A 10,798-nucleotide genomic window follows, 5' to 3' on the forward strand; every position below is an offset into this window, starting at 1 on the left:
GGCGGGGACCGGGGCACCTACCCGCTGGAGGAAGTGCTCGGTAGCGTTCTCCTCATGCCTGTGCTGGCTGGATTCAGGTCGTATGCCAGGTGCCCCTGCAGCTCCCCCAGGGAGAAGTTGGGTCCTGTTCCAGTCACCACGGGCGCTGCGGAGGGCGAGAGAGAGCAGAGTGAGAGAGGGCGCAAGATCCGGGGCCGCAGTTAGCCCTGGAGAGGTGGGGGGAGCCATCTGGGGACTGGGGAACCCCGTCCCCTAACTGGCCTGGTTCCCAGTGTGGCTGACAGTGTCCTCGTTCTTTGGGTCAGAAGACCAAGGCCAGCAAGAGAGGCCAAGCTCACACTGTGAGGCAGAGGCATAGCCAGAGCTGGAGGCCACGCTTCCCAGCGCTCCCGGGGCCAGGCTCTGCTGAGCTGGGCAGGGAGGACCCCTGGACTGGGATTCAGATGGGGCGTCTGGGGAGTGGGTGGGTCCCCAGCAGATATATTAGGAAGGGAAGGGAGCAGGAGGCAAAGCGGGTGGGGGGGCCCTAAATATTGCCCTTCCTGGGAACCTTAGCTTGGTGACAGAGGGAGTAGGGCAGGGTGATGAGAGCCCCCATCCCAAAGCCCCCTCTCCCTCTCGGGCGCCCCTGCCTGTGAGAGCCCCTCCCGTCTCCGGACCCCGGGACGGTGGGCGGGGACACTCACTCCGGGACACCTGGATGAGCTCGGTGACACTGAACACGCCAGAGGTGACGAAGCTCTCCTGGAAGTCGGTGGCGTCTGGAACAGGGAGAAAAGGGGGCTCACGGGGTCTGTTTCCTTCCTCCACATCCCGGGCTGCCCAGACCCCAGGGGCCGGCGTGGTCACCCTGTCCACCCCTGCGGCCCTGTGGCAAGATGGAGGCAGAGGCCAGACCTGGGTTCGAATCTCAGCTCGGCTGCCACTTGGTATATGATCTTGGGCAAGTCCCTTCCTGTCCGCGAGCCTCTCTGCTCCCTAATCTCCAATCCGGGGGCCACGCACCCTGCCACGCGGGTGGCTGAGATGTGAATCACCTGGCCGGGGGGCTGGCCTGCTCTCTTCGCGTCACTACCACACGCATTCTGCACCTCCTTATCCCTCCCCCGCCAGACTGGGAGCTCTGTGCTGACGGGGATGACTGTCTCCAGGTCCCACAGTGTCCCTCGTGCCTCGCCCAGAGCCTGGCTCACGTCAGGGACTCAGAATCACAGGCTGAAGGGAAGGTCCACCTGTGGCAGTTAAAATCCCCATTGTCCCCAGAACCGGGTCTGCCTAATGTCAAAGGAAGCGGGAGCCTCCTCCCTCGTGTGGGGTGGTTGGGACCCATTTAATGGATGTGGAAACAGGTTTGGCTCGGAGAGGGCGGGAGCCCTGGCTGACCTTGGACAGCTGGGAGCCGGCCTGTCGCACCCCCCCACCCCCAACCCCGGAGGACTTCACGGGCAGAACGCGTTTACTGAACAAGCATTTACGAGCGCCTCCAGTGTCCTGTCCTGAGCTGGGCACTGGGGACACTGTGGGAACCAGACGGACACAGCGGCTGCCTTCCGGGGACCCCCAGTCCAGCGCGGCCAGCGGACACCACGTAACGTCAGGAAGTAAAAAAAAAAAAACCTTGTACATGAATGTGCCTGGTGGCGCGATTCACAGCCGCCCGAGCTGGAAACGGCCCATTGGCAGATGAACGGAGGACCCAACGTGGTCCGTCCTCGCGCGCGCACGGCCCTCGGCTGCGTCCACCGCGCACGCGCACGTCCACACATGACCGTGTCCGCGCGCGCGCGCGCCCCTCGGCCGCGAGCACGAGCGAGGCGCCCCCACCCGCCGCCCGCGGACGGACCCGAACGCACGACGCTCAGGGAGGGAACCAGACACGGGAGGCCACGCGGGTGTGAGTCCACGTGCGTGACGCGTCCAGAACAGGCTCCTCCACGGGACGGAAAAGGGGTTCCTGGGGGCCAAGGACTGGGGAGGGGAAGTGGGGTGACTGCTGATGGGGACGGGGCTGCTTCTCAGGACTCCAGAAGGGTTGTGGACAGACAGAGGCGACGGCTGGAGAACAGTGTGAATACACTTAGTGCCACTCACTGTATATTTTATGTCATGTGACCTTAACCACAATAAAAACATTTTATAAGATCATTAAGTGAAGGAGCGCCTGGGTAGCTCCGTCAGTTGAGCTCTGACCAGCTCAGTCATGATCTCGCAGTTCGTGGGTTCGAGCCCCGCATCAGGCTCTGTGCTGACAGCTCGGAGCCTGGAGCTGCTTCAGATTCTGTCTCTCTCTCTGCCCCTCCCCTGCTCACACACTGTCTCTCTCTCAAGGATGAATAAAGATTAAGAAATAAAAATAAAAAGATCATTAAGTCAAAGGCGCCACGCAGCAGGCGTGGTGGGCAGGAGGGTTAGGGAGGCTGCCTGAAAGAGAACCTACTTTACACAAAGACCCTCAGAAGGCCTTGCAGTGGGTGACATTTTACCAAGACCTCCAGGCAGGGGTGGATACGAGGAAGACACGCATAAAAACTGGGGAAGTGGCAAGAACAGCGCCTGGTGCAGGGTGACCGCCATGCAGGCGAGTGTTGGCTGCCGTGACGAGGATGAGCTTAAACAGGATATTTCGCCGCCTCCCGGGGGGTCACGATATTCCCAGCAGGTGGCCCATGCAAAGGCCCTGGGGTGGGAGGCAACAGGAGGGAAAGGAGCCAGGGTCAGTGGGCCGAATGGAGCTGGGACCCGCTGGTGGGCGCCTCTAGGCTGTGGGGGTGGTGAGAGCAGTTCTTCTCCAGGCCTCCAGGGGGCAGCACGGGCCCCAGGGAGCTGACCTTGGTGCCCAGTTCCCCAGCTGTGAGAGACCCAAGTCTCGCCAGTGCAGAAACTCCAGTCTCCCTGGTCACCAGCTTTGTGCACCCCGTTTATTGAGCAATTACTACATGCCCAGCCCCATGCTGGGGGGCTCAGGCCCACAACAGCCCTGGGAGGAGAGGGCGATGCCCGCCCCCCAGCGTCCAGGGAAGTGGCCACGGCCGTTTCCTGCCACCAAGCCGGCCAGCTGGTGTCAGCACGCCCCTCCGCCTTCCCCCACCGGGGTTTCCTGTTTGTGCAGCGCTCGCCCAGCTCCATCTCCAGGGGACTCCCTGGCGGGTGGGAGGAAGTGCCTTCCTCCGCCAGACGCTGGAGCTCCCCATGGGACCAGGCCAAGCGCCGCTGCCCCCGCCTGCCTTGAACATCTGGCTTGGAGGCAGGCGCCTGGAGACCACAGGAGGCCAAGGAGGACTCAGGGTCACAGACGGCCAGTGGTGAGCAGCACGGGGGCCTGTGAAGCTTCTGGAACCATCCCGCCTCCCTGTGCTGGTCCATCCAACGGGGAGGTCCTCACCCACTTGCTTTTTCTTCCAGTCGGCCTTCCTTCCTTCCTGCCTTCCTGTTCTCTCTCCTCAGCCGCTGGCGTACCATCTCTCTAGTTTCTCTTTTTCTCTCTGCTTCATCCCTCCCTCTCTCCTTTTTTCCTCTCTACAAATATTTATTGAGCACCCATTGTCTACCAGGTCCTATTCAAGGCACTAAGGACACAATAGTGATCAGGACAGACAAAAGCCTCTGCCCTCAAGCAGGTGATGTTGCATTAGGAGAAATAACCAAACACGTGTGTGCAGTCACTAAGCAACTAATACATATGCAATCACTAACTTCCTCAGAAGGAAATAAAACAGAAAGTGGTCACTGAGAGTCGTTAAGGCTGTTTGAGGTCAGAAAATCTCTCTGAGAGGGGGAGGATGGGAGCTAAGACCTGGATGATCTGGAGACAGAGAGCAATTAGCTGCCCAGATAGAAGGCAAAGCACATGCAAAGGCCCCGAGGCAGGGACTGGGCCTGGACTGTCAGAAGAACAACTAGGAGGCCTGTGTGGCCGGAGCAGAGAGACCAAGGGAGAGAGAGAGAGGAGGGGAGGGTTGGCAGGGCACAGGGACAGGTCCTGCAGGGCCTTGGGGGTCGGGAGGACTTTGACCCCAAGGGAGGTGGGGACCCTAGAGGGCTGTGAGCAGAGGGAGGCAGGACCTGGCTCAGAGCTCACAGGGGCTCTCTGGTCACTTTAGGGAGGAGAGACTCGGTGGTGAGGACAGAAGCCAGGGGACCAGCGTGGAGGTGACCGCTCTGGTCCAGGAGGGCAGACCAGGGCAGGGGCAGGGTCCCCGCAGCTTCTGAATCCTTTCTGTCCCCCAGGGCCCCGCTCCCGGCCCTGCCTCAGGCCAGCTCTCGCACTGCCCACCCACCAACACGGAAGTGACTTGCCCTGCTCATCCGCTGAATGTCCCACGGGACCGCAGGGCCCTCTGGGGCCTCCCCTGTTGGGGGAGCCCCTCAGGGCCCAGACGCTGGGAACCCGGAGTCCTGGGTTCCAACCCCAGCTCCCTGGTTGCCCCTGGGAAGGCCCCTTCACCACTCTGTGCCTCGGTTTTCTCATCTACAAAATGGAACACCAGCGGCACCTGCCCACAGCATGGCCGTGAGGGACGAATCCGTGGTGGCCATGAGCTGCCCGCACAGGGTGGCCCAGAACGCGGTCCTGGAGTAAAGGTGGCGACGGGGCCGCGCGCGCGGGCCTCGCCGTCCCCAGACTCACCCAGCGCGATGGGCTTGCTGTCCTCTTGCTCGGAGCCCATCCCTGCCCGGGGACTAGCGCTCTGCTCCGCGTCTGCAAAGAGAAGGGGGAGGAGGAGGTGGTGACACCGCAGGGGACCCGCCCGGAGGGGAGGAGGCGGCCGCGCGGGGGAGGGGCGCGCGCCGCAGGGGTCCCGAGCCTGCCCAGGCCCCGGGGGGGCTTCCGCGTGGCCCCCGGAGGGTCAGGGACGGCCGGCAGGGCACTGGGGGCCAGAGCCCGCGCGCAGGACCCGGCTGTGGCGCAGGCGGGAGCCCGTCCCCCTCTCTGAGCCTGCGTCCTCATCTGTGACAGGAGGGCAGCTCATTTACTAACTCGTTAATCCCGCCTTAACCTGGAGGCAGCCTCTCATTACGCCCATCGTACAGATGGGGAAACTGAGCACCAGCAAGAGGAGTCCTTGACCCTCAGGCCCCTCCCCTCGGCCTCTGCCCTTGAAGTCCTGGGGGCCCAGCTCTTGGTCTTGGGCTGTCACTCAGGGCCCCCAGGAGAGGGCAGAGGGGCGTCCCCCTGCAGCCACTACGCGGCTACCCACCCGCCTGGCGCCCGCCTCTCCATCTTATCTAAAAATAATCAGGCTCCTTGGCAGACGGGCGAAACCGACAGACGCTGAGCTCAGCACTATCAGCTCTGGCAGCCGGGATGGAGGGCGAGTCGCGCCAGCCCCTCTGCAGCCCCCACAACATCCCTGCAGGGCGAGGGGAGGGGGCGGGGGCGGCGGACACAAGGGCAAGCCCCGCCTGACGGAACCCTGCCGACCCATCTGCCTCCCCTCGGGGCAAAGACCAAGGTGGTGGGAGCCACCAAATGCCACAGAAAGAGAATCAGCCCCTTCCACCTGCCACACCCCCAAAGGCAGACATCATCCCTGTGCTGTGTGACCTCAGGCCGGTTGCTTAACTGTTCTGAGCCTCACTTCTCTCTTTCACACAGTTGGAGGCATCACCAAGAGGAGGTAATGAGATTATATGCAGGAAGCACTTAGGGCACATGGAAATCGAGCGTGAGCCCGGAATCAGCTCAGCGCTGACAGCGTGGACGCTGCTTGGGATTATGTTTCCCTCTCTCTCCACCTCCCCCACTCTTCTCTCTCTCTCAAAATAAGTGAACTTAAAAAAGTATTTTAGGGGCGCCCGGGTGGCTTAGTCGGTTAAGCATCTGACTTTCGCTCAGGTCATGATCTCGCGGTTCGTGGGTTCGAGCCCCGCGTCGGGCTCTGTGCTGACAGCTCAGAGCCTGGAGCCTGTTTCAGAGTCTGTGACTCTCTCTCTCTCTCTCTCTCTGACCCTCCCCTGCTTACGCTGTCTCTCTCTCTCTCTCTGCTAGAAAAAAAAAACATTAAAAAAAAGAAAAAAAAAGTATTTTAAATCCCTAAGATGACCGTAAATGTGGGCTTCACTCTTCCCATTTTAGAGGTTCCCTTCAATCCTTAAGAGAGCCACACGCCCGGCACTGAGAATGTACCCATTTTACAGACAAGGGAGCCTGAGGTTGGAACAGTGAGAAAGTGCCCCTCCGCCGCGGGGGTTATTTTCTGCGCGCACGGCCTCCAGACATCAGGCCCCCGGCTCTGCGTGGACCGTCTGGCTCCCGGGATCGGACGCCTTGCGTTCCCAGCCCAGGTCCGGGAGCCCCTGAGGCGACGCGCCCTCCGCTCCCTGGGGCCACGGCCACGGAGCCCTGGCCGTGCCCTTTGTGGCTCTGCACGCACTGCGCGCTGAGCGCCGCCTGAATGCCGAGATCGAGGACGCCCTGAACATCACCGGCGCGAGAACCGTGCCTCAGTTTCCCGGCCCACGACAGGCGCGGCCGGGGGCAGCCCCAGCCGTGACCCACTGGGCAGGGCTGGGCGGCAGCGAGGCGAGTGTGCCCGGCTCCCTTGGCTCCCTTGGCGCTGGCCACTGCTGGGCACTTCTACTGGGCACGGCGGCCGCTGCGCTGGGAAGGGCCCGGGACCCTCGTCCGGAACCGGCGCCCACGCGGACTCAGCAGGCGCCGCCCCGTCCCGCGCGGGGCTGTGGGCCTCACTCTGCTCATCCGCGAAGTGGGCACAGCCGCACGGCTCTGCCCCGGACAGAACGGCGGCGGGCACCCAGTCAGCGCCTCGCCAGCCCGAGGGAGGCCTCACTGCGTCCGTGCGCTCCGTGACCTCGGCCGCCAAACCACCTCCCCGGCCGCGCCGTTTCCTGGGAGCAAAACGGTGGTAAAACCGCCTCCCGTCCCACCCACTCCGACCCCCCTCCCCCTCACCCCGACTCCCCCTCCCCTTCCACCCCACCCGGACCCCCCCTTCCCCTCCCGCCCCACCCCGNGTGTTGGTGATCTCTTCTGAGATTAAATGATTATAAGCCCTTAGGTCTGCCTAATGCGTCACAGTTTGCCAAGCATGTTACATCACTTCATGCGTTCAGTTAGCACATCCCTGTGAGGAAGGCAGCTACTATCCGCATCCCCCCCCCCCCCCCCCCCCCCCCCCCCCCCCCCCCCACCCCCAGACCCCTCCCCTCCCACCCGGACCCCGCCGAGTTCCTTGTCGAATCCCGCAGGTGCGCGCTTTCAGCCCGATGCCCCTCGAGGGCAAGTGCCGGCCGAGGGTCTGCTCTTGGGGACCCCGTGGTCCTCACCCCTGAGTACCATGTAGATTCCTTCACTGGAGTCAAGGGGTTTTCTCTTCTCTATGTTCCTGGGAGCCGTTTTTTTGTTTTTTTTTTAATTAAGTGTAGTTTCTAAAAAATGATGCTGTAATTATACGCTATCTCATTTAATTTAGTTTTTAGATTGTGGTTAAATATACATAGTGTACAATTTACCATTTGACTGTTTCTAGGGGCACAGCTCAGCGGCGTCAAGCGCACTCACGCTGTCGTGCAGCCGTCCCCACCCTCCGTCTCCGGAACCTTCCATCTCCCCAGACTGAGACTCTGTCCCGTGAAGCATGGACTCTCCACCCCTGCCCCACCCCCGGCTCCCACTGTCTACTCTCTGTCCCTGTGGACGGGTCGCCTCTTGGGACCTCCTGTGATGGGGTCACGCAGGACGTGTCCTCTGTGTCTGGCTTCTGTCACTCACTGCGCACAGTGACCTCCGGGTCCGTCCACGTGGTGGCAGGTGGCGGGACATCCTGACTTTTAATTATGTGATCTTATTTCTAAGTATCTCTAACCCTCAAAGTCACATCCGTCTGCCGACCACCTTGCTGAAAACTGCCACCTTCTAGAGCCGCCCATCACGGGAGCCACTAGCCAGGTGCGACTTTACTTTTAAATTTGATAAGTTGAAATGAGGCTAGAATTTCAGGACCTCACCAGCACTGGTCGCCTTTCAATACTCAAGAGCCCACAAGACTGGCGGTGACCGAATCGGCCAGTGCGGAGCATTGCCGCCATCACAGAAAGCCAGGGGGCTGAGCTGCCGTGGATGTTTCCGTGAAAAATCAGGAGAAAAGGGTCATAGACAGCCCCTCCCCCTCCGTCCGCTTAGGCAGCCACAGCCCTAAAATGCAACGTCCTCAGGTCTGAATAGATGTACCCAGAATGGATCATGTCTAAAGGGCAGGCGAAACATTAAAAATATTTTTTTTGAAAAGGGGCGCCTGGGTGGCTCGGTCGGTGAAGTGTCTGACTCCGGCTCAGGTCATGATCTTGCGGTTGTGAGTTCGAGCCCCGCACCAGGCTCTGTGCTGACAGCTCGGGGCCTGAAGCCTGCTCCGGATTCTGCGTCTCCCACTCCTTGCCCCTCCCCCGTTCACGCTCCGTCTCTCTCGCTCTCTCAAAAATAAATAAACGTCAAAAAAAAAAAAAAAAGGCCAGCTGACGTCCGGCTCTCCCGAGAGAACAGCTTTCATCAGCCGAGTTGTACTGTGCGAAGGACAGTCACGGTGCAATCTACCCAATTGAGGAGTTTGGTAAACTGAGGCTCAGCTCAGAGAGTCTCTTTCCCAAAGCTGATGTCAAGTCAAAGAAGTTATGTGCCCATCACAGAGCCGCTTAACAGGGTGATCCTGCCCCTCAGGGCGACGTCTGGGCACCTCTGTGGTTGTCAGGACTCAGGCTGTCCTGGCACCGAGGGGACAGGACGCTGCCCAGCCCCCACCCCGCCCAGGATGCCCCCCACAGAACGCCCGCCCCAGTGCCCGCCGTGCCCAGTGGGGAGGCCCTGGTCCGGATCCACCATCCCCAGAGGGGGTGAAAACCAGCTCTTTGGGGGAGGAAGGAGGTAAAGAATTTTGCTCTTTTTTTTTTTAATTAAAGAAAAATTTTTAATGTGTATTTATTTTTGAAGCTGGAGAGACAGAGCGCAAGCAGGGGAGGAGCAGAGAGAGAGGGAGACACAGAATCTGAAGCAGCTCCAGGCCCTGAGCTGTCAGCACAGAGCCCGACGCGGGGCTCGACCCCATGAACTGTGAGATCATGACCTGAGCCGAAGTCGGACGCTCAACCGACTGAGCCACCCGGGCGCCCCCAGAATTTTGCTCTCTTAGGCACAAAGCATGGACTTACGGGCACACACAGCACAAACGGGCATGTAGTTCACCTGTGATATTAAAACTTCATGCGCTGAGATGATTTCAGCAAAAAATGTGTAAGAAGGACCTTTAGGGGAGAAAGTAACGGGAAAAGGGGTGCGTACTGCACGCCAGCACATGTTGTCGAAGGAGAAGAGAGAACATGTGACAGAACCCGGGAGACCTGCCTGGGCCTTTACTGAAAGTCTGCGGACTTCCGGCTGTGTGTCCTTGGGCAGGTGCTCTGACATCTCTGAGCTTCCTTTAACTCACCCATAAACTGGACGTGAACCACGCTACTATTAACTCCTCAACTTTCTAAAGCAACTGGCTGCTGGGCACCTCCTGGGTGCCGGAAGCCCGGGAGACACAGCGGTGACACAGACGGACGGAAACCCCGGCCCCCGTGGCCCCCGTGGCCCGACCGGGGAGCGACAGGCCACGAACAAGGAGGCAAATTCACCAAGGGGACACACTCAGGGTGTCAAGTGGGAGGGAGGCCACACAACCGGGAGATGTGAGTGGCCACCCCCGGAAGAGGAGGGCTGATGAGGCCCCTCTATGTGAAATGGTACGTTCCAATTGTTAATACTTAGTGAGTCATTCCTTCGGCTCTACTGGGCTGCAAGGTTCACCTCCACTGACTTATTTAATCTTCAAAGCTCCCCCAGGAGGACGGCGTGGATGGATCCGGAGAGTATAACACTGAGCGAAGTAAGTCAGTCAGAGAAAGACAAACATATGATTTCACTCATATGTGGAATGGAAGAAACAAAATAAACAAAGTGTGGGGGGGGACGGACTCTCGACTACAGAGAAAACACCGCGGTCACCGGGGGGGGGGGGGGACAAGTAGGTGACGGGATCAGGGACACACTTCTCTGTGTGCCGGGGACACCGGGGGACACACCACGTCCCTTGTAGCTGCCTCCCTGCCCCGCCTACGCCAAGGAGCACCCAGGGGAGCAGAGCCCCCAGACCGCATTGTCTGGCCGGGGACCCGCTCAGGTCGTGGGGGCGGAGCCGCTGAGCCACGAGACGAGGCGCGTCGGGCACACACCACGTGCCAGGCTGCACATCTGGCGCAGCCGGGTCCGACACCCTGAAGTGGTCCTTGATCCGGTCTGGCAATCCCCGGGGCTGCCCAGAGAGGGTAAGGAAGCTACCCGAGGCCACACAGCAAGGAAAGCTGATGGGCTCACGGGGTTTATCTGCTCCTCGTAAAAACACATAGATGGGGGTGTCTCAGTCGGTTAAGCCTCTGAGCCTTGGTTTCAGCTCAAAGCATGATGTCAGGGTTTGTGAGTTCGAGCCCCGCGTCGGGCTCTGTGCTGCAGCTCGGAGCCTGCTTGCGGTTCTCTCTCTCTCTCTCTCTCTCTCTCTCTCTCTCAAAAATAAATAAACTTAAAAAACAAAAGCATATAAATGAACAGCTCATTGAATATTATACCACGTCCGTCGCCGGCTTTAAAATGTTTGCGGGGCACCTGGGTGGCTTAGTCGGTTAGGCATCTGACTTCAGCTCAGGTCATGATCTCACAGTTCGTGGGTTCGAGCCCCGCGTCGGGCTCTGTGCTGACTGCCAGCTCGGAGCCTGGAGCCTGTTTCAGTCTGTGACTCCCTCTCTCTCT

At 60.2% G+C, this 10,798-nt stretch overlaps 1 protein-coding gene across 5 annotated transcripts in view; it reads right to left on the reverse strand.

Moving 5' to 3' along the window:
• NFIC (nuclear factor I C) overlaps positions 1-10,798 on the reverse strand; it is a 64,630-nt gene that overhangs the window by 18,539 nt on the left and 35,293 nt on the right. For all 5 annotated transcript variants that reach the window (XM_039247540.1, XM_039247539.1, XM_039247543.1 and 2 more), the window contains exons 3-5: positions 4,628-4,699; positions 687-761; positions 22-145 (exon numbers count right to left, since the gene is read on the reverse strand). In XM_039247540.1, coding sequence (XP_039103471.1) covers positions 22-145; positions 687-761; positions 4,628-4,699 — 271 coding nt within the window. The remainder of the gene's footprint in view (positions 1-21; positions 146-686; positions 762-4,627; positions 4,700-10,798) is intronic.

Source organism: Hyaena hyaena, unplaced genomic scaffold (assembly GCF_003009895.1).
Source record: "Hyaena hyaena isolate Hyena2069 unplaced genomic scaffold, ASM300989v1 scaffold_296, whole genome shotgun sequence".
Classification (NCBI taxonomy): domain Eukaryota; kingdom Metazoa; phylum Chordata; class Mammalia; order Carnivora; family Hyaenidae; genus Hyaena; species Hyaena hyaena.